Here is a 26,913-nt window from a genome sequence, read left to right on the forward strand (position 1 = left end):
TTCTTCTTTTCATTAACATCACTACTTTTGTATTTGGGTTATCATTCAGTAAAGAAAGGATTACTTGAACACAAGGACTGTTAAATCACAACAGAAGACCTGATAACAGAGAGGGCTACAAAGTAACTAACCATATATAAAAGAATGTATAGAAGGATGATTAACAGCCTGGGAGGGACAGACTAAATTTCATCACTTACTCAAAAACGATTTTTTTCTTTTTAAATTTTCATTATTTTGAACTTTTTCGTTTAATGTTTTTAGACTGTACTTGACTAATAGTAACTGCAACTCTGGAAAGCAAATCATTACTTGCCTCATGGTTCCAACAAACTATCTGACAAAGCAGCTTAAGGAAAGAAGGGCTAGCCTTTGCTCACAGTTCAAGGTTACAGTCCGTCCCTGCAGACTGAGGCAACTCACACATTCTCAGGCAGAAAGCTAGAGCAACGGATGCTAGTGTTCATCTTCCTTTCTCATTTTTATTCAGTCCAGGACTCCAGCCCAGGGAATTCCTAACCTTGCCACTCACAGTTAAAGTGAGTTTTCCCACTTCCTTGAATGGTATGTAGGTAATCCTTTACAGACTGTAACGGTTTGAATGAGAAATGACTGCATAATGTCAGGCATTTGAGTTTTCAGTCCCCAATTAATGATGCTTGGGAGGCTTAGGAGGTATGGCTTAGGAGGAGGTGATTTTGAGAATAAAAGATTCATGCTGGTTATCGTTTGCTTTGTGCTTCCTGCTTGTGATTTGAAGACCTGAGCTCTCAGCCCCCTGCTCCTGCTGCCAGGCCTTCACTCTGCCATTATGGACTATTATCTCTCTGGAAAGGTCAGCCCAAATAAACTCTTTCTTCTATAAGTTTCTTTGATTGTGGAGTTTTATCATAGCAAATGAAAAGTAACCAATACACAAATATACTCAAAGACTAATGTAACCTAGATACCCTTTCACAGGGATGGCTAAAAGCTTGTCTCCTAAGGGGTTCTAAGCCCTGTTAACAATCAATATTAACCTTTACAGAGGATCACTGTATTGGCTTATTTCTGAGAAGAGAATTGCATACACACTCCTTATAATGTCAGGAATAGAAAATTGTTCTTGTTCCTTTACTAAATCTAGGACTTCTGGGTAAAAGGCAGACTAGAAGCCTCACCACTGAAACTCAATGAAAGAAAACAGTCAATACATTTTTATCCTCCAAGAGACAGGGTGTGTACATAAAGTACAAGCCAGGAGTGATTTCTGCGGGAAAGGAGAGCTAAGAATGAGAGTCCAGCTATAAGCCCTCTCAAATTGGCACCATTTGACTGAATTAAGCTTTCTAGGGGACAGCAGTAATAACCGTAAGGGAAGTACTGTTCCTTATATATGCTCTCCATGCCGGACTAGAACAGGCCGCAATAGAGGGCCAAGATCTTGGTGAACTACAAGAAAAGGGATTTAAAACATTCCCTTTCCAAATGCCAGAGCAAGATGGAACACTGAAGCTGCAGAGATTAGTGGCCCTTCCCACCACTACAACACTTGGAGCCTGGTAGAACCAGAGGTTGTGCAGTTCTATAAACAGTTCATTCCATAGGTATGTCTCATAGTGGTTTTATATTTGTCTGCATATTTCTCAGCTACATCTTAGGGTTGCTGTACATGTTTCTCTACTAAATCTGCTACAAGGAACTCTTTCCCATACCTCTCACCCATATTTCAAATAATCTGCTCTTATTTTTTAATTTTATTTATGTATTTATGTATGTATGTATGTATGTATGTATGTATGTATGTATTTATTTATTTATTTATTATGTATACAGTGTTCTGTCTGCATGATTGCCTGCAGGCCAGAAGAGGGCACCATTTCTCATTACAGATGGTTGTGAGCCACCATGTGGTTGCTGGGAATTGAACTCAGGACCTCTGGAAGAGCAGCCAGTGCTCTTAACCTCTGAGCCATCTCTCCAGCCCCTGCTTCTATTCTTATGCCTTTCCCTCTTCCTCTCATCTTTATCTCTCTTCTTGGTACCTTTTAATTATAATCTTCACAGGCTTTACAATCTCTAAGGTTTGTGTTTCCTAATGATATCCTAACTTTCCCCCTTTAGCTACTTAACTCACCTTGAGTTTAATACTTTTAATCTAGTATTTATTCCTATCCTCATACACTTCCTTCCCAGTCATAATCTTATTAACTAAAACTTCAATATATTTCATACTATCTGTGATTGCTTATTTTCTATCAGTTTTTCTTTTTAAGTCAGAAGGGCCACTATTTTTATTAGCATGGCATTTGTACAGTGACAATATGAAGAAGCTATGGTAGTTCTCACAATTAACATTATACTCAGAAAATAATATAGGGTCTGCATCCTGAGCTCATGGACTAAGGAAATAGTTTCTGAATTATGCACCTCAATTCTATAACATGCAAATACCATCTACAATTGCAAACACTTCAACTGAAAGACTACAACTGATAAGAAAAAATCCCAAGCAACAAAATTACCCAAGATGTATAAACTTCAAAGCAGTAACATAAGAAATATGAAAAATAAAGAAAATATAACTCCTCTAAACTTACTAATTAAATGATTAATCTAAAAAATACTAATCCCACAGTAATAGCATCTAGTGAGAGAGTTAGATAAAATCCCAGATAGAGAACTCAGAGCATGATTCTGAGTATGTTCAAAGAAATCAAAGGTAATAAAGTCCCTTACCAAGAACATAAACAGCCAAAAGAAATAAGGCAATGCAGGATATGAAAGAGGAATGCAACAAAGAGACAGAAATACTGAAGAAAAACCAATTTCAAATGATGGAAGTGAAAAAGATAATAGGCCAAATAAAGAGCATTCATTAACAAAAAGTCTCACCAATAAAATGAATCAAGGAGAGACAGAATATTTGAGCTTGAAGACCAGGTAAAGGAACCCAAACAATCACACAAAGACAAAGATAAAATAAAGGTACTAATGGGAATTCCATGATATATGTGACACACTGAAAACACCAAATTTCCTTATCAAGGTAAAGGTATAGAAAAAAAGAATCCCTTATGTTCTAATCCCCCATCCCCTACCCTCTATTACCCACCCCTCATGCCCAGTTTACTTATGGAGATATCATCTATTTCCCCTTCCCAGGCTGATCCATTTGTCTGTCTTTGGGTCCTCCTTGTTAGCTAGCTTCTCTAGAGCTGTATGTTGTAGTCTGGTTATCATTTGCTTTACATCTAGTATCCACTTATGAGTGAGTACATACCATGTTTGTCCTTCTGAGTCTGGGTTACCTCACTCATGATGATTTTTTTCTAGTTCCATCCATTTGCCTGCAAATTTCACGATGTCATTGTTTTTCACTGCTGAGTAGTACTCTATTGTGTATATGTACCCTGTCATCATAGAGCCTTTCTCCAGTAACTGATAGAAGTAGAAGCAGAGATCTACAGCCAGGCAATGGGCTGAGCTCCAGGAGTCCAGTCAAAGAGAGAGAAGAGGGACTCTGTGAGCAAGGGGCATCAAGATCATGATGGGAAACCTACAGAGACAACCAAACCAAACTAGTGGGAACTCATGAAATTTAGATCAATAGCTATGGAGCCTCCATGGGACTGGACTAGGCCCTCTGCATAGCGAGACAGTTGTGTAGCATGATCTGCTTGGGTGGGGGCGCTGACAGTAGGATCAGAGTCTATCCCCAGTGCATGAGCAGGCCTTTTGGAGCCCACTTCTATAATGGGACACTTCACACATCCTTGGGGCAAGGGAAAGAGCTTGGACCCACCTCTACTAAATGTACCTCCCCATGGGAGGCCTTACCTTCTTGTAGGAGGGAATGGGGGGGGGGTTGGGAGGGGGAGGTTGGGAGGGCAGGAGGAGGGAAGAGGGGAATCTTTGATATGTAAAAATGAATAATTTTTTTCTTAATAAAAAAAGAAAAAGAAAACTCTCATTCTAAAGGCAATGAAAGTATTTTTAAAAGAATCATAAAATTTTCTGGAGTTAGAAAAAGAAATGACACTCCAGATACAGAAGGCATTTAATAGATGAGAAGATAAAGGAGGTCTCATCATCATACTACAATTAAAACACTAAATGTATTCCAAGTGGCAAGAGAGAAACACCAAGTCACATATAAAGCAGGACCATCAGAATAACAGCAGTTCATTCAACTGAAACTTTAAAGCCAGAAGGGTTTGGAATGATGTATTTCAAGTTCTGAAAGACAACAACTCCCAACCCAGAATTCTATACTCAGCAAAGCTATCTATATAACTGAAGGAAAACTAAAAGTTTTCCAGAACCAAAACAGAAAAAGGAGTTCATGACCACTAAACCAGTTCCACAGGAGATACCTGAAGGTATCCATTGGACTGAAGAGGAAAACATTCATCTTGAGGCCAAAGAAAGAACGAACAATGCCAGAATACACTGGTAGGAGAGGAGAAACAACAATACGAAATCAACAAAGTGAAAGGAATCAACAAAAACCTTCAGTTTCTCTGAATATTAATGGTTTCAATTCCTCAGTAAGAAGACATAGATGAATAGATTAGATTAAAAATCAGGATCCATCTAGTTCTTGCCTCCAAGAAATGTACCTCATCAAGATGCAAAGATGCATAAAAGAGACAGATATTACCTTACAGTGAAAGAATGCAACTAGATGTTTCAAGGAAGTGGGTAGAGGAAATAAGCAGGTGCCATTCTTCTAATATCTGACAAAGTCAACTTCAGGCGAAAATGGGTGATAGGAGACAAGAAGACACTTCACACTGGTGGAGTGAGCAATTCAGCAAGCGGATGTTGCAGTTCGAAACAGGAATGCTGAGTACAGGTGCACCCAATTTCATAAAATAAATACTATTATATATAAAAAACATAGATTAACCCTAATGTAATAGCAGTGGCTGACTGCAATATCTCACTTTCTCTGATTTACAGTTCTTCCCAACCAAACATAAACAGAAATATGCAAATTAATGATATCGTAGATCAAATGTGCTTAACAGGATCTAAGGAATATTCCATCCAAAAGCTACAAATACACATTCTCCTCAGCAGGCCAGGAACGGTCTCTAAATTAGACTATATATTGCACTATAAAGCAAGTCTTAACAATACATGAAAATTGGAATGATTCCATTTACCCCGCCTGATTACAGTGGAAAGAATACCAATCAACAACAAAAGTAACCCTAGAGCATACACAGAATCGTGGGAGATTATACAACACACTGCTGAAGGGTAAATGAGTCCTTGAAGGAATCTATAGATAAAAAATAAACCCTAGATTTAAAGGAAAATGAATGCAGGTATATCGAATAGTTTGGATTGGTATTGTGATCTCAAAGGTCAAGTAAAATCCTTGCTAGAAAACTGGAAGTAGGGGAAGGCTGAAGAGTGGTAAGCACCAGCCCTCAGCACACCGTTGTCAAGCCACCATTGGAGAAGTGAGTTTGTGTCCTCAGAGGGCTTCTCTGACAACCCCCTCATCTGCTGCAGTCTGCTATGTCGTGATAGGAGCTGGCTGCTCTGCTGAGACTTTCAGGCTATACGCTGTTACTGAGCTTAAGCAATGATAAATATCTGGTTTTAGCTAAATAACAACTTTTTTTTTTTTCAAGACAGGGTTTCTCTGTGTAGCTTTGGAGCCTGTCCTGGAACTTGCTCTGTAGACCAGGCTGGCCTAGAACTCACAGAGATCCACCTGGCTCTGCCTTCCAAGTGCTGGGATTAAAGGTGTGCACCGCCCAGGTAAATAACAACTTTGATAGCGGTTTGTTTCTTAAAATTCAGATGTCATGTGTTTCTTAGGAAATAGCTAATATAAAATGTTAACTCAAATGTTCACCTAAGAGCCACTCTCTAATACTGCTTTTTTCCCTCTTGTTTTCTTAGTAAGGAACAGTGTTGTTTTAATATGAAATTTTATTTGAGATAAGTAGGAGATGTGACTTTAAATATTTAATAATATTTGAGAATGTCTTCTCAATAATTCTATAGTAAAACATTAAATTTTGTAAATATTGTATTTTTCAAATGCTTTCATCCTTTTTTTTTTTATTCACAAGAGTTTGTCTCCTCCCATTAAACTGACTCAAGGCCATAATTACAGTTTACCAAAGGGCATTTCTGTCCATATTAAATCTGTATAAATTCCAGCCCAGGGTGTTTTACGCTATTTTGTGAACCATAAACTAGAACATTATTTTCACTGGAAGGCTAGACATACCAGAATATTAGCTTTTAAGATGTTGAATGGATCACAATGCTTCAAGTTATCATGAGTTAAATTGTATTTTATCATAATTCATATTCCTAACCAGGCTTAAATTTCATACCTGATTAACTATGTTGAACATGGACAATGTTTATATTCCTGATTGTCAAAAGGTGTATATAGTTAACTATAGGTGCGAACTTGTCTAGAGTAAGGAATGCTTAGACAGCTGCTAGTGGTGTTTCTGGGAGAGGTTAACATATGAAGCAGTATGTAAAGAACTGTTACCCTCACCAACACCAGAGCCTGAGGAACTGAAGAGGAGAGAGACTGAAAACACACAGGTTTGTTTCCTGGTTTTGATGGAACACCTGAATCCCTTCCCTCAGATACCATACTCCTGTTCTTCTAGTCTTTGAGCTTGAACAGGGACTGACCCTCTTGGGCCAGTGCTAAGGATCTGGAGCTCAGGTTGGGGCTCATAGCAGCTGGCTTTTCTGCTTTTCAAGATTTCAGGTGTCTAACGACACTACAGGCTGACTGGGTTCTCCACCACACAAGTGACGTCTCCTGGGACTTCCTGGTTTGTCATAGAGGGTGAAGCAATGCCTATAGTGAATCTGTCTGTTCTTATACCTGTCTTAAAGGTACTATGTCTTTACCATGAATTTTCAAATTTGATAGTTTAAGTTATGCAACTCTGTTTCATTTGTGCTGTGATTTATGTTTTTTCATTAAAAATACAAAGTTTCGACACAGACTAAATCATAGCATGCATGTATGTGCATGCATGAGTACTTTATCTTTTGTAGAAATGAATAAAAAGAAACAATAAAAAACAAAATTACTCCATCCTACTTCTATTGTCTAGAAGACTGAGAATTAGATACAAATAGTGAGTGGACACAAGTACTTTTTATTCAGTACACAGCTTTATATTCGTTAGCTTTTGTTCACTAATGCAGCTGATAAAATACATGTGGAGGGTGAGGTTTCCAATTCAACTTGCAGATATCAGTGGTACCCTGTTCTTTCTGGAACCAAACTTTAATTGTTAGAATTCTTCTGCAGAGATAACTACATGCACAGGTACCAAAGAATTGTGAAGTTACTCGTTTATGGCCAAGTTTTCTCTATCATAGAATGAATGCCAGATCTTCACTGTTGTCACAGTCACTTAGCATAAACAGGGAAGAAAACAAAATCATTAGGGAAAAGACAAACCATGGTTTGCAACAGAAGTGTATCTACATGGCTTATTCCTACATTTATGCCATCACATTATATTACACCTGTGGATTGTCAAAATAAATCAATATAATTTCACCTAAGGCAGTGGTTCTCAATCTGTAGGTTGAGACCCCTTTGGGTGTTGCATATCAGATATCCTGCATCTCAGATATTTACATTAGGATTCATAACAGTAGCAAAATTATAGTTATGAAGTAGCAATGAAATAATTTTATGGTTAGGGTCACTACAACATGAGGACCTGTATTAAAGGGTTGTCATTAGGAAGGTTGAGAACCACTAATGATAAGGCAACATTTAGTTTTCATATCACAGAAATAACAGAAATAACATAATATCTTCATGGGCTTTATGATTATATTCTTCTTATCTCTCACTCCAAAGTGCCACCCCTAAATACCATGTTAGGATGGTATCAGGAATCACACACCACAAATACAGTGCCCTCACAGAATATATATAGAACACAGGGAGCCCAGAATGTTACTCACAAAAACAGAGAACAGTTTCATTATCTAGATGCTGTCACTATTACTAAACTAGCATTACTATTATTGTTATTACTATTCTTTTTTGAGACAAGGTCTCACTATTTAGTGTTAGCTGGTCTGGAACTCACTATAAAGACCAGGCTGACCTGGAACTCAGAGCCTTGAGATTAAAGGTATGCACTACCACACCTGTCCTGTCTTTATTATTAAAGCCAGGTGTCCCAGGAATTCAGGTAAATTATTGCTGAATCTTATAGCACTCGGTAGTTATCCTATACCTTAACTAGAGTGTAGAGATAGTCATTCATGAAAGATAAAACTAAACTAAACATTTGTACTGGTGAGAATCCTGAAGCCTAATCTGGCTTGGGAAAATGTTCTGTCATCACGTGTTTCTACAGTTGGGATCTCGTATTCAGCAAAAAGTCCTTTACCACCTCCCTGGATCAACCACTTCCTTACCCGTCTGAGTTTTAGAAAGGTGCATTATAAATTTAAAATTCTGAATGTGTATTTAACATAAATTGATTACTTTAAGGTCCAAATTGCTATGTGCACATGTAAAGTGAAGGCAGAGCCCGGGGTGGGGAGGACACAAGGTGGGGCAGGGAAAGGAAGAAGCGCAGACAAGAGGCTGGTGGAGAATCAACTAAAATGAACTCTGTTCTAGTGCCTCAATGACACCTCAGACTTTGTACAAGTACTTTTAAAATTAGTAAAAGTCATCATCTAAATAAACTGTATTCAAATGGCCAATATCTGATTCTAAAAAGCAAAAGTATTTATTAGTTAGATTAATCATGTAGAGTTTTTAAAGTTTTTGGGTTTTTTTGATGGGTGGGATGGTTTTCTTATGTGTGTTTTCTTTTTGGAAAGAAGGTTATTAGATTAAACACTTGTTCTTAGGCAGCCATCGAAATAAATTTCCAGCAAACCCAAGCTCAGCAACTTTTGAGCTAAGTCAATGTCAGAGATGAGATTTAAAAACAGGAACAACCAGGTGATGGTGGCACATGCCTTTAATACCAGCACTTGGGAGACAGAGGCAGGCGGATCTTTATGAGTTCCAGGCCAACATGGTCTACAGAGTGAGTTCCAGGACAGCCAGAGCTACAAACACAGAAATCCTGTCTGGAAAAACCAAAATCAAAAAAAACAACAACAAACAAAAAACCAAACCAAACCAAAACAAAACAAAACAACCAACCAACCAATCAACCAACCAAACAAACAAAAAACAGGAAAAGCCAGTGAACAGGCTCTAGGGGCAGAGATCAAAAGAAAATTCCCTGTCGGTCCTCCCCTCCCCTCCTACTCCTCCCCACCCCTCTCCTTCCCTCCCCTTCTGTCCCCTCCCCTTCTGTCCCCTTCCCCTCTCTTTCCTTCCCTCATCCCTTTTTCTTCCCCCTTTTGGCCTCCCCCTCCCCCCACCCCCACTCTGGCACAGAGCACCCTGGTGAGCACTGGGCTCCAGCCCAATTGCAGTTCTCAGGAGCTGGTCCCACTCTGCCACAATGTAACTGAAAACAGGCAGAAGAGTGGACATGCTCCTGTTAGTCTTTGCATCGTCATTCTCAGATGACTGAGCATTATAAATGTTGTCAATCAACAAGTGCTCTATCACTTTGTGGAGGGGCCCCAAAACAGCTTGACCACACAGCTGCCATGACAGGCTTAGGGGCCTAGAAATAGCTTCTATGATAGGCTTACTGGCAGGCAACACCCAGATCTAGGAAAAGCCTTAAGCTGACACCATCCCGAGATCTACCCAGGGATGGGGAAGTACCTGACATCCCAAACATTCCAACCATTAGATAAGGTGGCCAGATGTCCCTGAGTCTAGCACACACTTGTGTTTGTTTTATAATTGTTAGCCAATCAGGGTCCGGGACCCTGGAAATCCTCTCATCCCAACCTCTGCTACGATAAAAATCCCAACCCTGCCTGGGCTCAGGGCTCTCTGCTCTCACCGCTGCATCGGACAGACAGAGAGACCAAGCTCGGAGCTTGAAGAGAATAAAGGCTCTTTGCTTTTACATGTGGGATTCAGTCTCCATGGTGGTCTTTTGGGGGTTCCCCATGATCTGGGCATAACAACTTTAATCTGACAGTTTTTGCTTTTTTAGACAGCACTTTCACAAAATAGGGTTTTACTAATTGTTCTACTATATTTACAAATTAGTTCACCTCTGTTGTTCTCCAAGTACATGGAGTTTACATTATCTTACAAGGAATGGTTATTTTAAAGTGTCCTAGGCCATAACAGGAATGTCTAATTGCTTTATTTGGTATAAAACTCATCAAGAGTGAAGACCCAAAAATAAAGAGCAGACCATAGATTCAAGGTAGGAAAGACATCAACTTCACTATGTTTAATTGAAGAAATGGTGATAATAAATTCCATCAATGAAAGCAATACGAAAGTTTGTTACTAAGACATAATATTCAAAGTTGAGTTTGGTACAATAGATTGCACTTTGTAGAAAAACCACTTAAGAATAAGTATTTGTCCATATAAGTGAGGGAAATTATTGCCAAAACAAATGGATCAAATGTACACTAAAATTATCTACTTTCTTTCTCAACTCCTTTTATGCAAAAGAGACTGTAAGTCCAAATCAACTCTTTCTTCTACAAGTTGTCTTGAGCATCGTGTTTTATCACTACAATATAAAAGTGACTAATACACTGCTGAAAGCCAGAAAAATTCTTCTCAACAAAGAAAGTGAATCACAATATAGCTTCGTAGGAGTGAGTCTTCAAGATTTCTTATAACTTTAGCACTATTATGAGAGACAAAGAAACAACTAAAAATGGGTCTTGTAAGTAGAGGAGTACAACCTTTTGGCTCTTTTGCAAAGTGAGTTTTACCAGTGAGACTGTGGGAAGAGTATGGGAAGCAAGTATTGGGACTCTGAGCTTCATATGGCCCCATTTGTATAGGACAGGATGGCCAGCAGTGGGGTTTCAGCCACATAGGTAAGTCTGAGCTGCTTCAGAGAGGGTTTTAGTCAATAACAGGCAGCCACATGAAACAGAACTCAGACAATGGCAAGTGGTGGAGAAATATAGCATCTTAGTATCTGTATGGAATTGATTCCAGGAATCCCTGTGCTTGCCAAAATCCACAGATGTTCAAGTCCTTTCTATAAGATTAGAATTTGTATATAGATTAAATTCATGCTCTTATACGCATCAAATGATCTTTATATCCTACATAGTACATAATACCATGTAAATTTTATGCAAATGGTTGTACTGTACTTTTAGGGAATATAGACAAGGATTCTTCAATACAGATATAATGACTTTCCAAATGTTTTCAGTCTTCAAATTGTTGAGTCTATGGATGTGGACCCTGTGGATCAGGACAGACAGAACAGAAAACTGAGCAGACAAAAGTATAGAAGGCTAAGCACCAAGATCAGAGCACAGACTCCCAAAAGCTTCAGATTACTTTGCCAAAAGTCACTTTATGGAAAGTGAGTTCATTAAGAAGTCATTTTGCCTGTGACCTACAGCAGTTATCTGCCTGCGGGATATACTGGTGTAATAATAGCACAGTGTTATGGGAGTAGCCAACCACTTTGGATTGGATTTAAGGCCTACTCCATGAGACAGAACCCAGACTTGACACTGCTAGAGGGACCAAGAACCTGAGACTAAATAGTGCATGGGCCTAGGGAAAACCTAGTACTATTATTCTGCTGAAGGAGCACAGCAATAAAATGACTCCTGATACTGCTATACCTATCTGCACTTAGTACCCACTGGCGAATAGAAAATCAGTGTTCTCCAATGGAGTCTCATTTAATGTATCAGCTACACTCTAGGACAGGCAGCATGCCCATGGGTAGTTAGTTGGCCAACACAAAATGAACTCAATGGTATTTTTATTTGTTGTTGATTTTTTTGTTTCATTTTGCTTTGTTTGGGCATTTTTTGCCTTATTGGTCCTATGTTTTAATTTTCATTTTTTGTGGGTTATTTTTGTTCCTTTTCCTTTTTTTGTTTTTCTTTTCTTTCTTTTTTTTTGAAAAGGAAATAGAGAGAAAAAGAACATAAAATTGGGTGAGTAGAGAGTGGGGAGGAACTGGGGGAAAGAAAAAGAAAAAAAAGGTAGTTTGGTAAATGATCCAAGAAAATAAAAATCCGAGTCCTGATGGATAGTCTGGAATGCATTCCATTAATGATCATACTTTTCTCTCTCTGTGTTAGTAATAATCATCTATTTATCAAATGCCAAAGTAAGGCCAGTTCATCTTCTTTTGAGTATGTTCTTCAGCTTAAGTTTCATAAAAATTATTTATGCTAATTTAATATACCCAGAAGCATATTTTCTTGATCACACTTAAGCAAAAATATATCCTTGCGTATACTCTTAATTTCTAACATATCCAAGATAATTTAAAACATTTAAAAGTAATATTCTTTAAAATAAATTGATGGTGTATTTATTAAGTTCAGTAATTAACCTATTAAAAATTGTTCCTTCAGGGAATTCATTTTAGATGAACTACTCTGTCTTTTATGTGGACAGAACAGAGAATTGTAATGGCAAATTCTGTACAGAATGGTTCTAATTTGGGTTGAGCTAGGGTAACCGTGGTAGTTTGAATAAAAATGGCCCCCTTAGGCCCATAGGGAGTGGCACTATTAGGAGGTGTGGCCTTGTTGGAGTAGGTGTGTCATTATTGGAGAAAGTGTGTCACTGGAGGTAGGCTTTGAGGTCTCAGAATCTCAAGCCAGCCTTAGTGGCTCACTGTCTCTTCCTGCTGCCTGTGGTGGATTCAGATGCGGAATGCTCAGCTGCCTCTCTGTGCTAGAGTTTTTAACAGCCCACATAAGTATGTATGGGCCTAAGGGGGCCTGCCTGCATGCTGCCATGTTTCCCACCATGATGGTAGCAGACCAAACCTCTGAACCGTAAGCCAGCCCCAACTAAATGTTTTCCTTTATAGGAGCTGCCATGGTCATGATATCTCTTCACAGCAATAAAACCCTAAGGCAGCAACTCAGGACATAATGCCTATGCTCCATATTTGGGGCCAACCTGTAGAAAAGGGATCCTATAATAATTATGGGTGATGGAAGATTGAGTCTGTGCCTCCTCGTATTTCTATCTAGCTAGAGCCCAAATGACTATAAAAGCAGCTAGACTAGATTTCCAGAAGAGGAAATGAGACCAAGCTTGGGAGAACTGGGGAAGGCAGAGACTGAAACTAACATTGGGGCTGAGAAGTTGCACGGAGAAGAACATACCAAACCACCATAGACCACAGAGTAAGTAGTCTTTGCTTACAGCTCCCGACGTCAGGCACCTGTTAGTACATAGATTTCTTTTGTAGAGAAGAAGCAGTGTTTATTATTCTGATTTGGGCTGAATCCCTCACAGTGACTATGGACCACAGTGTTCAGTAATGAAACAGCTTTAAGCATGTTTTGACTTTACATACTTATGTGGGCTGTTAAAAACTCTTATTGAATCATGTGTTCACTCTCTCCTGACAAAGTCCTGATTTTTGCTTTGTATGGGGTAGCTCACCAGTTTTCAGGGTCTCATGTCACACTGGTAGTACTACAGTCATGCCTTGATCCCTGAGGAGATGCTGTGTACGGTCTCAATGTTTGCCCTTTTTTATTTGTATGCTGAAATCCTAACCACTTGGATGATTGTGTTAGGAGATGAAAGATTTGAGGAGAGGCCTCAAATGAAGGGGATAACCACCATAGGTAGGCCCAAAGAAACTGGATTGACCCTTCCACCATATATGGAAACAGCAAGAAACGAGTTGTCTGTATGCCAAAAGCAAGGCTTTGTCAGATGCTGAATCTGAAGGTATCTAAGTTGGACTTCCAAGATTCTACAACTGAGAAATAAATTTACTTTATTTGTGGTATTTTGTTACAGCAACTCAGGCAGGCTGAGACAGGAGGAAAGGAAGCCACCTAAGTGATGTTAGATAAGGCAACAGTCTTTAATTCATACCCAAGTGTCCTTCAGGAGCACTTTAAGTGTTGAAATTCTGGATGGTGGAGGGTACTGAGTACTGTGACTGAGAAAAGATTGCAGGTGTGTCCTGAAAGCCACTGGTGAGATTAAACATCAAAGGTAAGGTTGTAAATAACTGTTACTAGTTAAGCAATGATAAAATCATTTCTCCACTGCATTGGACTCTTTAATTTTATAAATCACTTAGGAACACTTCAAATATAAGAATAATTATTTAAAACTAAAATCTATTCGCCTCATCAATAACTACCCCAGGTACACAGCTCTGAAACAGAAAGAAGCAATTTAAATAATAAATACCAAATGTAGGAGTTATATAGCTGCATTAAAGGTTAAAATGTAGGCTTATTTAACCAGAGTGGAAAAATCTTTATTCACTGAAAAGATTCTTGAAGTAGGATCTGGAGAGTGTGTGATGCATGAAGCAAAGATCAAACTATGTTAACGTAGGAAAGACCCGGGATTAACCATTCCAAACTTCCTTTCTCTTCTCAAATATCCCAATTTTTGAATAAGAAAACAAAGGCAAAGAACCTGCCATATTATCACATATTTAATCTGACCCAGATCCAGATACAGTCCAAATTCTTCAAGGCAACAGAGAAGCCATTTGAAGTTTCAGGGCTTCTGTGCCTTGGTGCAATGTCAACTGTGCCAGGTGACAGTTAATTTAGTGTCTGTGGTTGTATTTGTGTGTTCAAGACAGCCACTCATTTTGTCTATTGAACAACTGTAGAAGAATTGTCCATGTTTGTTCTGAGTAGCAAAGGATTATATGTGAATCACTGCTTTCTCTTTTTCTAGTTCCCTTCTGGCAACTTCAATGGACATACTCTAAAAGGGTATATACATAGATTGGGGCCTCAAAGAGGTGTTCTCTAATTTGTGAATGTGGTTGAGTGCATCTCTCTACTTGAGAGAGAGAGATCTTATTAATGGTGCAAATATCTTTACTAAAGGGTGCACTTGCTTAGTATGTATTTTGGTTCATGAGTTGTATCTTCATCACTTAGTTCTTAGAAATCCTTAGCTAGTGTTACCACTTGCTAAAGAGAAATACAGTATCCTGCTATAGGCCAAAGGCAGGGTTGGTGAATTTTGGGATTATTCTGAATGATTATGATTCACAATTCCTGGAACTTTTCCGAGATAAAAACTCTAAAGGGAGTTTTCATACTTCTCATCCTTGTGAGCACTAAAAAGCTTACAACTTAAAAGAGGAACTCAGCTAGTGGCATAATACCCTTGGGCACAATGTCTTTGTATGATTTCATTACACCAATCATCATTGACTACTGTTGAGTCTGGGCAAAGCTATTTTCAGAGAACTAGTAGGGCGTGCACAATAGAAAGCTAAACTTAGAGTCAGACACTGAGTAGAATTTGACCACGCTGTCTTCAGGCTCTCCTCAAGTCTACACACAAACTCTGTTCCTAGGAGCTCATTAAGGGGCAGGCATAAATTCCAAAATCTCCATTGTCTAACACAATAACACAGAAAAATTTCAGTAACTCACTCTTCTAGTAGAGGGAAAGGGGGTAACTAACGGCTCACAGAAATGTTAACTGTCTGTGTACAAATGCTTATATTCTTAATAACAAAGACCTAGTGTTTGAAAAATCTTAATTTTAGCATGTTTCCTCTAAGTGTTCTTTCAGTCTTTTTCAGTTTTGGGAACTGGGGGACAAGAAAGGGTCAAACATGTAGCGGTGGATCAGAAGGGGAAAATTCCAGCTTTAAAGTGCCCAAAGACCCCAAATTACAACACTCACAATGGCAAACAGAGATATCTCTTATGAAGATCCAAGCTAAGATCAGTCTGACAACCTGCCACAGATACACAAAGACTCAGGTCCAAACTCAAGGGCATACTATCAGGAAGTGAGTGCTGGTATTTCACAGCATAATTCCATTATCCTCACACAAATTTTTTTAAATATTTATTTTAAAAGAGAGCTGAATTCCAAGCCAACCCTCCATTCAGCTCCCTATTGTACAGGATACCTTTTGTAGTGTAAACCAGTTCCCATAGGCAACATGCATCTGACCGCAGGAAAGAGACCCCTTTTCTCTCTGGTTCCATTAGGACATGCCTTGGAAAGCCTGTTCATTGCATATAAATAAATTGTATCTATGAAAGATATGCAAGATCTTGTAAAGAATTTGAGTCAGTGAGCTTAAATTATCCCCCCCCTCAACTAACCATCACTATATCTGGGTATCTTATTAAATTTCAAAAAAGCAGGCTGTTTCCTACCTCATACCAATGTGAGAAAGAATGAGACACATCTAAAGAACTAGAGTTTCTTAGAATATGCCATCAGAATAGCAAAGCTCGCTTCAGGCACTTTTCAGAGTATTGATAAATCTACCCTGAGAAGAAAGAGCTGAAACAAAACTTGGAATTCTTTTTCTCTACCTGTGATTCAAATGGATGAGCTATTATTATATTTAATATGCTTTGAGAACAGATGCGACTAAATTAAATCCCCTTGGGATATATGCAAAAATGGTAAAAGCTTCAGAAGGGAGCTGAGAAGTGATTATCACAGACAGTTGGAGCAGTGCTTGCCCTGAAGAAGAAAAGTAATGATGTGAGGCTTACCTTACTGAACAATGTTAGTCCCCACTCATGGTTTCACACCCTTAAACATGTAAGCACTAACAGGACTCAGTAAGAAATTGATGCCAATGATGAAGATGGGAAACTTCAATATCTAATGATAGGTAAAGTGTTTGTACAAAATACCAATTAAAAAAAAACAGATGCTTTGAACAATGCTATAGACCAAATGGGCCTGATAGAACTATTCACAGCACTCCCTCAACAACAGAATATACATTCCTCTTAAGCACACACAGGATGTTCTTTAGTATAAATCACATTTTAAATGAAAAAACAAGTCTTAAATTCAAACAAACTGAAGTCAAACCAAATGACTTCAAAGTTAAATCATAGTGGAATAAAACTAGAAATGAGTAACAAAGGTTGGAAAACTCACATAATGTGGCAATTAAACATACTTTCAAGCAACTAATGAGTCAGAAATGAAATCCAGAATGAAACCACAAGACACCTTGAAACAGATGAAAATGCAAATCATCATATTACCGAACTTATTGACTACAGCAAAGCAATATTAAAATAAATGTTTGTGCTCTGAAATAGCACAGCTGTATGCCTCAAGTTACTGAAAAAAAGAGAATGAAGCAAACCCGAAAGTCAAAAGAGGAAAAAAATAATAAAGATTAGTGATGGATGAAATAGAGAATAGAAAACTAGAAAAAAACAACAAAACTGATTATCTATCTATCTATCTATCTATCTATCTATCTATCTATCTATTTATTTCTCTCTTCTGGGGAATGGGCATGACATGCAAGAGCTCTACCACTGAGTTACACTCCTAGCTCCCTGAGAGTTTAGTGTTTGAATGTATAAAGAGGGGTGAGAGAGAGAGAAAAAGTGAGAGAGAGACAGAGACAGAGAGAGGGGAATAGAGAAACCATTAGGTAGGCTAAGAGTAAAGAAAAGAGAATAAAAACTTATGGTAAGGAACTACAATAAATATTTTATACCATTAAATTAGAAGGCACAGAAGAAAGGAGTAAAATTCCAGAAGTTAGCATCCTACCATGATTATGAAAAATACACAATCTGAACAAAGTCATAATTAATTGAGACTGAATTAGTAATCAAAGTAATCCATCAAAGAAAGCCCAGATGCACGCAAAGAACTAAGGCAGCTCTTCTCAATCTTTTCTAAAACACTGAAGAGGATGAAATGTTTTGAAACTAATTTTTATGAAGCTAGTATTGCTATGCCAATAAAGCCAGACCAAGACACCACAAAAAAAGAGAACTATAAGCCAATTTTCTAATAAAAACAGATTTAAAAAATGCAGGCTCTGTGTGATGGTTCATTTTAATTTTTAACTTGATACAACATAAGAAACACAACTTGGGAAGAAAGTTTCAATAAGGAATTGTTTAGATCAGGTTGTCTTGTGGGAATGTCTGTGGGAGAGTTTCTTGATTGCCTTAAATGATGTGAGAAGACCCAGTTGGAAGGTGTGTGGCATCATTGCTTGGTTTTGGGCTCTGGGCTGTATAAGAGAAGAAAGAGTGAGCTGAGTACCAATGTGCATGCATCCATTTCTCATTGCCCTTAACTGTGATGTGAATAGCTGCTTTGGGTACTTGCCAGACATTAGCCTAGAATAGTAAGCTAACCCCCACCCTCATTGCTTCCTTTTAGTTGTTCTTCATTAGGGTATTTTATTATAGGAGCAAAAATGAACCAAGTATTGGGCATGGTGGCTCATGCCTGCAATCCCAGCACTTGGGGCAGTAGTGAGAGCAGTGTCATGAGTTTGAGGTCATTGGGTCTACAGTGTGAGTCCTAAAACAAACAAACAAACAACTGGAAAAATAAAAAAAACAACAGCTCACTAAACAGATAACACATGATGACCAAGTGTGAGTTAGTTCTGGGAAGCAAACACTGCTCAATACGAAAATCAAGTGAGGTACTATATCACACATTAACTACAGGAAGGATAAACATCACAACGTCATTTTGATTGATAGAGAAAAAGTGGCACGGTTTCAACATTCTTTTGTAATAAGAACTCTTAACAAACTAGGAAAGGCAAATGAAAGAGCTCATTGCTTACACTACATTTAATGGACACATTTTTTCAAAGATCTTCCTCTAAGGTCATCAATGAGGCCAGGGTGCCTACTCCTCCCAATTCTGTTGAAGATAGAAGTAGGAATTCCTGGCCAGAATAACTAGACAAGAAATGGAAATAAAATGAGGAAGTAAACTTGCTTCTGTTCTTATATGTAATGAAGGACTGTGACTGTGTTGCAAGGAACTGTGCTGTATTGCAAGACGCAAAGTCAATATACAAAAAAAGTTACGTTTCTCAACACTAACAATCAACTATCTGAAAAGAAATTCAGAAAAAGTCCATTTACCAGAGCATCAAAAAATAAAATACTTGTGAATAAGTATAATTAAGGATGTTAAACTGAACACTATGTTAGACCCTATAAAACACTGATGGAAGTAATTAAAGAATATCCAGACATATGGGAATATATCCCACTTTCATGGATTGGAAGAAGTAAAATTGTTGAAATGTCAGTATAAAGCAATGTGCTGTCTCAATATGATCTTTTTCAAAAGCTTTTTCCAGTTATAGGAAAACCACTTCTTAGATTCATATGGAATAATAAAGGACATTGAATAGCAAAGTTAGAAGCATCACACCTTCCTGATTTCAAAATATGATTTAATAGTATTGTAATATGATTTGCTGGGCATTGGGATTAAGAAAAGCATGTAGTTCAAGAAGCAGGAACCAAGGAGTAAACTCATCCATGATCAATGAAAAGAGCACAGGAGAAAAGCCAATCACTTCTGGATGTGTGTATCCAGACTTAGCAAAATCACCTGGGAAGTATGTCCAAAGGATTACTTTGAATATGACCTTATTTTCTACGACTTTTTCAGGCTGTAGATGAACAAGGGTAACACAGAGGATGCTAGCATTATTACATATAAGGCACACCTCCCTGTTAGTACTTCATGCACACTGAAGCCCCCAGGTTTGGGTCGGTGTTAATCTTCAGATGGATGTACACATTTTAAAATTTGAATTCTTGGTGTTTTCTATGGTTTTTCTTTATGATCACCAACTGTTGGCTATTGCAAAGGAGACTAAAATCAACTATCTGTTTGTTTGTTCTTAAGGCATTTAAATGAGCTTTAAAATAGAGAAGCTGTTCATCAAATATCCAACAGGACTTGTGATGAAGAACACATTCTGTGTCTTCGCTATTGAGAGGGGTAGCCCCCAGACTCACGTGGCTATAAGTATCTAAAATGTTGCTGGCAATACTATAAGACTCATTGTAAGTGTTATTTAATTTTGTTAAACTTTACATTTGAAAAGCTCCATGTATTTTTTATTAAGGTTTATTTATTTATTTATTATGTATACAGGGTTATATATGTATAACCCTGCAGGCCCAAAGAGGGAACCAGATCGCATTACAGATGGTTTTCAGCCACCATGTGGTTGCTGGGAATTGAACTCAGGACCTTTGGAAGAACAGCCAGTGCTCTTAACCTCTGAGCCATCTCTCCAGCCCAGCTCCATGTATTTAGTGGCTGTATTATTAGATATAGTTATAGAAGCCTGGGTTCCAGAAAACTGAAATAAAATGTCCAATTTAAGCGAATACCTATAGATTACTCTGGACTATAACAGGAAGAAAGTTCTACACAGTACTTGACTCAAACCCAAATTCAAATGTTTTGAGCACTGTATCACACAAATACGCAAGTGCTGACTGACAGTCCCAATGGGGAAGCGGCAGGAAGCCTGATGATAACTGTCTTCCAACTTGCAGTCCAATGTAGTAGCGCTGTCTCATACTTACTGTCCAAGTGAATTTGTCTGTTCTGGTTTAATAAAGTTGGTAATTCTTTTCTTACAGAATACAGAGCTGAAAGACATTGTCTTAGAAAAGAAAGTTTATGGTCAATGTAGATTGAAAACTGTGAGAAGAACTTGGAATGTTGTAGAAAGAAATGTGAGTTCTGGGACCCTAATCATCTAGGAAACCAAAACACCTTAAAGATGAGACACTGACTTTAAGAATATGATGAGTGACAGCTCTAAGAATTGATATGCTTAGTGTTACATGAATATTACTGTTCTTATTCTATTAAGCAGGTAACAGACACTAAGAGAGGAAATCGAACAGCTAATTGATTGTCAAACAAGAATCTGAGTCTGAGATATGACAAGAAAAAGTGATACTCAGAGAAGGCTGATGTTATGGCTCTTGGGGTCAGAAACTAAATTATTACTGCATGCATTTTATGCTGGATCTTTTTAAAGAATAGAGTATCCAAGTAGTATGCTTCAAGCTCATTCTTTCTTATTTATGAAAAGTTTTAGGATTCTCATGAGCTAGTTATTTAAAATTAAATATAACCTCAGAATCATATAACCTTAAAATTATATAACCTCATTAACTCTAATATATGTATATATATATATATATATATATATATATGTAGGCACATAAATAGAAGTCAGAGGACAACTTGAAGGAATTGGTTATTTCCTTCTACTGTGTGGGTTCTTGAGTTTGAACTCAGGTCAGCTGACTTGACAGGAAGCATTTTTACCCACCAATGCATCTTGCTGGACCTATATTTTGAAATCATAATGATTTATAATATACAGTATTACAATTTAATGAGTGATAGTGAAATAAAACAAAATAATTCTCAAAACTCACCCCTTCTGATCTATTCCATAATATTTCATGATTATCTGTCATCTTAAGATATTTATCCTATTGTATCTCCATGTTAGGATATGTGTTGATACATATCTCTCAACCCATTATTCAGTAACTTCTCACTGGGACTGTGAAACTAACTAGAGTTACAGTATTTATGCCAAGAAATTCTGGAAACAGTGTAAGTCAGAGCCCATTTACTGTTTTATTGACTATCTAGACTTTAGAAAGTAATGTGTTATTAATATATGTCAAGTGAAAAGTATGCTCTGTGGGTAGCCATTATATCATGAACAACATGGAAAATTGAGTTTTCAAAAGCTATTATTTGATTCAATAAGAAAATTATATCAATGAAAAATGAGTTTCACATGTGTCTTTGTTGATTAATTTTCATTTTACTCACTGGTAACTGAAAACATTAACAAGAACTCAGATTGTAAATTGCAATTGTATTGCCTGGGCATGAGATTTTGGTAAAAATTAATCAAAGTATTCATGGAAATCAAGTGCTAATATGGAGTTTACAATAAAAAGTGATATCTACTTTAATACCAGTTGTAGGTAATGTACCTTTCATATATGAACATATATATTTTATCACAGATCTGATTGTCAACACTTTGGGTTGATGATCATAGTTCAATTTATTTATCTCTTTAGGCCAAAAGTATCATCAGTCACTAATTAGATAAAGGATAAGATTAGGTAGTGCATATGAAATGTTTATGTACTATTAAGCATTAAACAACTAACAAATTGATTAAGAAACTGTTTTTCTTCTCATCCATGTTGTCTTCCATGTTTTAATAGGAAAGAACCTTAATTCTTAAAAAGATTCATTGGAGAAAAAGTTGCTTTATAGAGCCAATAAAATTATGTGGAATTTATCAACCTGGTATTTCCTTGCTTACATTAAACGATCTTTTTCTTAAGCTTTCAGATAGATTATACAGAATCATTGACTCTGTCTCAATTTGAATTGTACAGATATGATCTCCTAGTACATAAGGCTAAGAACAGGAAGAAGCTTCAATACTGCTTAAAAACAAAGAAGCATCAACAACTGTGTAATGCCATGGGGAGGTGAGGTAGACAGAATAATTATTAGGATTGAAATCTGGCTCAAAGTCCAAGGACCAACTCTTCCTATATTTACCCCTGACTCATAAATTATCCAGATATTGTGATTCATCTCATCAATGTGGAAAATAACTCAGAGGAAGCAATAGTATTTGTTCATGGACTATCATAATTATCACTGCTGGGTTGACTTAGTGGAGCTAAGGGAGATCAGATGAAGTCAGCCTCACTTAGTTTTCACCATTTGATCAGATTAAAATAGGGGACATCTTAAACTAGTCACAGAGCTCAATGTGACTGAAATAAAAATAAGCAGCGAAGGAAGGGATATAGCTAAAGTTAGTTTTCTTTTTCATTATTTTACAATGTTGGTTTATAAAATATGGACTAGTGATATTCAACTTGGGCATCTCATTGGGAGCAATTATTTATAAAAAGCATCAAATGCTAGAGCTGATGTGCCAAGAGTAGCAATTGTTTAGTTTGAAGTGGCCCTGGAGTTTATCTTATTTTTATATTATCTTGTTCAATTTTATTTCGTGGATGTGGATAAAGCCATTAGCTGGACAGTAAGATTATTTCAGTTTAGCAGGAACTTCAGAGATCAGGCTTGTAAAATACAAGTCGGAGAGCTTAGGCATAAATTGAATTTCTCATCAAAGACTTGGGGTATAGTGATTTCTTTGCCACTTTTATAAAAAGGAAATTAATAAATAACACTAATTTGCATGTACTAGTTGAGCTTAAAAACATTAAAAAGCAAAGGAACTTTTCTGTAAAATTAATATTTGAAGATAAAATTACCAGGCAGGACTTATCCTTTCTCAAAAACATTTAAAAATTGTCTATCACCACTTGGTGAAATGAATAGCAGCTTCATTCTTAGACTATACCTGAATCCTCATTTCTGATCATCCTAGATCTTTTTTTTTTTTTTTTTTTTTTTTTTTTTTTACTATAATTCTAAAATGTGTAGCCCAGGCTGGCCTCAAACTCGTGATCCTCCTGCCTCCGCCTCCTTCAGCAAATCCTATCAGCATGCACCACCACAACCAGCCCTAGATCTTTTCTTGAAACTAAAGTTCTGGAACTATCATCCCCATACTAAACCAAAACCCACTCAGAGTTCATAGTGCTTCTTGGCTATTGGCAGCTTTCCATTGCTACATAGAGTAATGATTCACTTATTTGCTAAGCCTGTTAGAAACATTTGAAGGAATGATGTGAGTTATTATTGAAGTCCTATTATTGAGAAATCATTGATAGTGTATTTGACACCCTGAGGGTTTTTTTTTTTTTTAAAAAGCGAACAGCAGAGAAGCAACTCAGTTGTTAACATCTAAGTCACCTCTATATTTGAGCATAAAATGCAGTTGCTTTGACTATCATTTATTCATTCACTCAATAGAACTCTCACCTATGATATCCATATACATACTTAAGGTTTTCCTCCTGATTCTCCTATATGTATAATTTTTGTATTAATAGTTGTCTATATTTAAAATAAATTATATCTCAGTAACATATCCTTATAGTAGTCCCATGAGTTTAACAAATGTTAGAAAAGTTGTTGTTTCCTCAGTTGATGTTTTGTTATATACTGTGGCTGACCGAGGCACAACTTGGGGTGGCCTTTAAGTATCCTCTTCAATATGCTTCCCTGATGCTCTCAGAGACACTTCAATGAACATGCTCTCCAGTGGACACCAGTGAGCCTTTAATACAAACTACTATAAGGTAATTCAATTTGGCATCTCTTCTGCAAAACTGTCATTTTGATCTCTATGTATAAATTCTGTAGTCATTCTTGAGGGCACATTACTATACTCTGTTGAAATAAGGACATTATTTCCACATGATTTCTGCCTCATTGTTTACTTCAACGAATCAATAGCTACAAAGCTGCCTTCCTAAGGTCATAGTATTAAGTCATATGTAACTGGTAAGTAGATTTACAGGCAGTCTTGAAGTACTCAGAGAAACTGAACTCATTAGCAATTTGAGGAAACATGCGTAGGATGCCTGTCTTCTTTCCATTGTTCTAACATTTGGAGATGAAGGAATTGTACAAAATGGTTAAGCTTTGGAGCCTGAAATCTCTTCAAGAATTTGTTCTTACTAAATCTTACTTATCATTGAGGTTCAAATTCAATACTTTATATACTTGGAAGTCTTTTTTAAGTTTCCTATCAGACTGTATGATATATCTGTAAAAAATTCATGTCTTTAAATTTCTCTTTTGTGTTATAAATTAACTCCATGAGGGCAGAAAAAATGTCCATTTTATCAACTGTTCTACCACTAGCACCAAGCACACTGCCCAATAGTGTACATGGTGAATACCTGATTAGTACAAGAGTGACTGAAATAATAATAAACATGGTGAGTTTGCTATGCACTGTATGTTGTATTGTTTGATCTGTGTTGGGTTATATAACTTAATCAAATCAATATATATATATATATATATATATATATATATATATATATATTCAATGAAAATTCAGGAATACAGAGAAGAGGAGCCAAGAGAGAACTCAGATTTGCTTGTTTCTAAAGCCAATGCTCTGCCTGAAATGTCCCATTACACTGGTCACTACTAAAGTGAAAATGCAGAATAACCACTGATTTTGAAGATACATTTGTTATGATTTGGATACAAGGTATTCCCTAGAAGGCTCATGTGTTGTAGGCTTAATCCCTGGCTTGTGTTGTTTGTAAATTCAACCACTAAATGGTAACTGGATCATGAGGGCTCTGACATTATCAATGACATTTTATTGTTAATTGTTTATTATTAAAGAGCTTCATAATTTATTGGCATTCTACTAGGTGTTGGTAGAAATTAGAAGATAGAGTGGTTAGAGAACGTATGTCTTTGCCTTTCTTTCTTCTGCTTCTCTGCTTCCTGATTGCCATAAAGTTAGTAACTTAATCACCATTTCCTATTACATTGATGGCTGTTCCAATACTGTAAACCCACAGCAATGGTGCCAGCTGATCATGGATTAAAACTTCTAAAGGCATGACCCAAAATCTTTCCTTCTTTAAGTCAGTTTCTCTTAGAAAATTTGTCACAGTGATGAGCAGCTAAGTTGCCATAATAAATCAATCTACTTTGTTTAATGTTTATTCCCAAATAAATGGACACTGGTAAGACATATATTGGACACATTAAAATAATGTAGCTGCTCTGTTTCATAGGATCATGATAACTTTGTTTCCATTTTGATTTCACCACAAAGTTGCGTGATCTATGCCAGGAAAGAACTGGTTCAAATATTATTTTTTTCCAAATGATAAAATGTCCAATAGTATTCTCTAAAATTCTCTTTTATTTTATATAACTGCATAAAACTCTTGGGTTTTATCGTGAAGCATAGTAATTGTTGGTCGGTGACATTGCTTTTCTGGGTGTTTAGATAGGCTTCTGGCTTAGCATATTGCCACTCAGTGGAGTGTAGATCTCTAGGTCAAGTTTACAGTGTGGGGAGGATGGCTCTTGAACAGAGATCTGGTTCTGAATACAGAAGAATCTGTTTGCCCAGAGGCAAGGCAGCACTCCCAAATGATTCTGCTTGAAGGCATATTCAACTACAAGCAGATCATCTGGTATAGTTTCACCTTCCTTGCAGTTTTGTCTATCATCAGAGTGAAGGAAACAAAAAGAACAGTTTATTACCTGACCAGTGAGGAGGAGGAGGCAGGCAAAGTTGAAATGGTTGGACACCTAAGGAGGAAAATGAGTACTTATTTCTAGGCTGCACAATCTCTGGATTGCAATGTTGGCCACAGGAAATAAGGTACCTATAACTTTTCAAAACGCAAATTTGGGAAAAGAAAGAACAGACTCCTTCCTTGGTGTTCAAGATTGTGATTCTGGTATAATCATAGTGATCCAGTTACATAGTGAAGGAATATGTGTTTTAAAATTTCTGGTAGATCAGTTCAGGCTTAAGGAGGACCTAAGTGAAGACAGTAAAATTGTTCTCAGGAAAACTAAGTCAGAGAAAGCACAGCTTGGAAAGCTACCAAGGCAATAAGAAAAAAAAAGGGTCGTTGGAGCAGATGTTCACATCAGAAGGTCACAGAAGAAACAGGTCCACTATTGACATTAGTCTTATTGAGTCTAGGAACGACATGGAAAAAGATGGTATTTTCAGCTACTGGTTGCTTCTTTATTCTTGAGGGAAATTTTTTAAATGTCAAGAAAATATTTATGAAAATAAAAGTGTCCAAATTCACACAAGAAGTCATAAAGGAGAGCATTGCTAGTGTGAGAGATCCCAACATCTCCTAGATGGTCACATTCAGATGTGAAAAGCTGCTGTTAACAGAGTTGTAGATACCCTTAAGGGAAGTAGGAGAGAGATTGCATATTCAAAATGTAGAAATGTTTTGCATGGAAAGAAGGGAACATTGCAAATGAGACAAGTGATACTCACAATTTTTGGAATGGTTCCAAGCTCCACAGATAAAAAGAATTTGAAAGACAAGAGTATAGAGCTTTAGGAGGAGGGCACA

The 26,913-nt window shown here is 37.2% G+C and overlaps 1 protein-coding gene across 1 annotated transcript in view; it reads right to left on the reverse strand.

The window, feature by feature from the left end:
* Positions 1-26,913, reverse strand: part of Gpr149 (G protein-coupled receptor 149) — a 67,883-nt gene that overhangs the window by 21,998 nt on the left and 18,972 nt on the right. Inside the window, 1 exon segment of the mRNA XM_052730150.1 lies at positions 26,072-26,119. Coding sequence (XP_052586110.1) covers positions 26,072-26,119 — 48 coding nt within the window.

This window comes from Peromyscus californicus, unplaced genomic scaffold (genome assembly GCF_007827085.1).
Source record: "Peromyscus californicus insignis strain IS unplaced genomic scaffold, ASM782708v3 Scaffold_9__1_contigs__length_137607984, whole genome shotgun sequence".
Taxonomy (NCBI): Eukaryota; Metazoa; Chordata; class Mammalia; order Rodentia; family Cricetidae; genus Peromyscus; species Peromyscus californicus.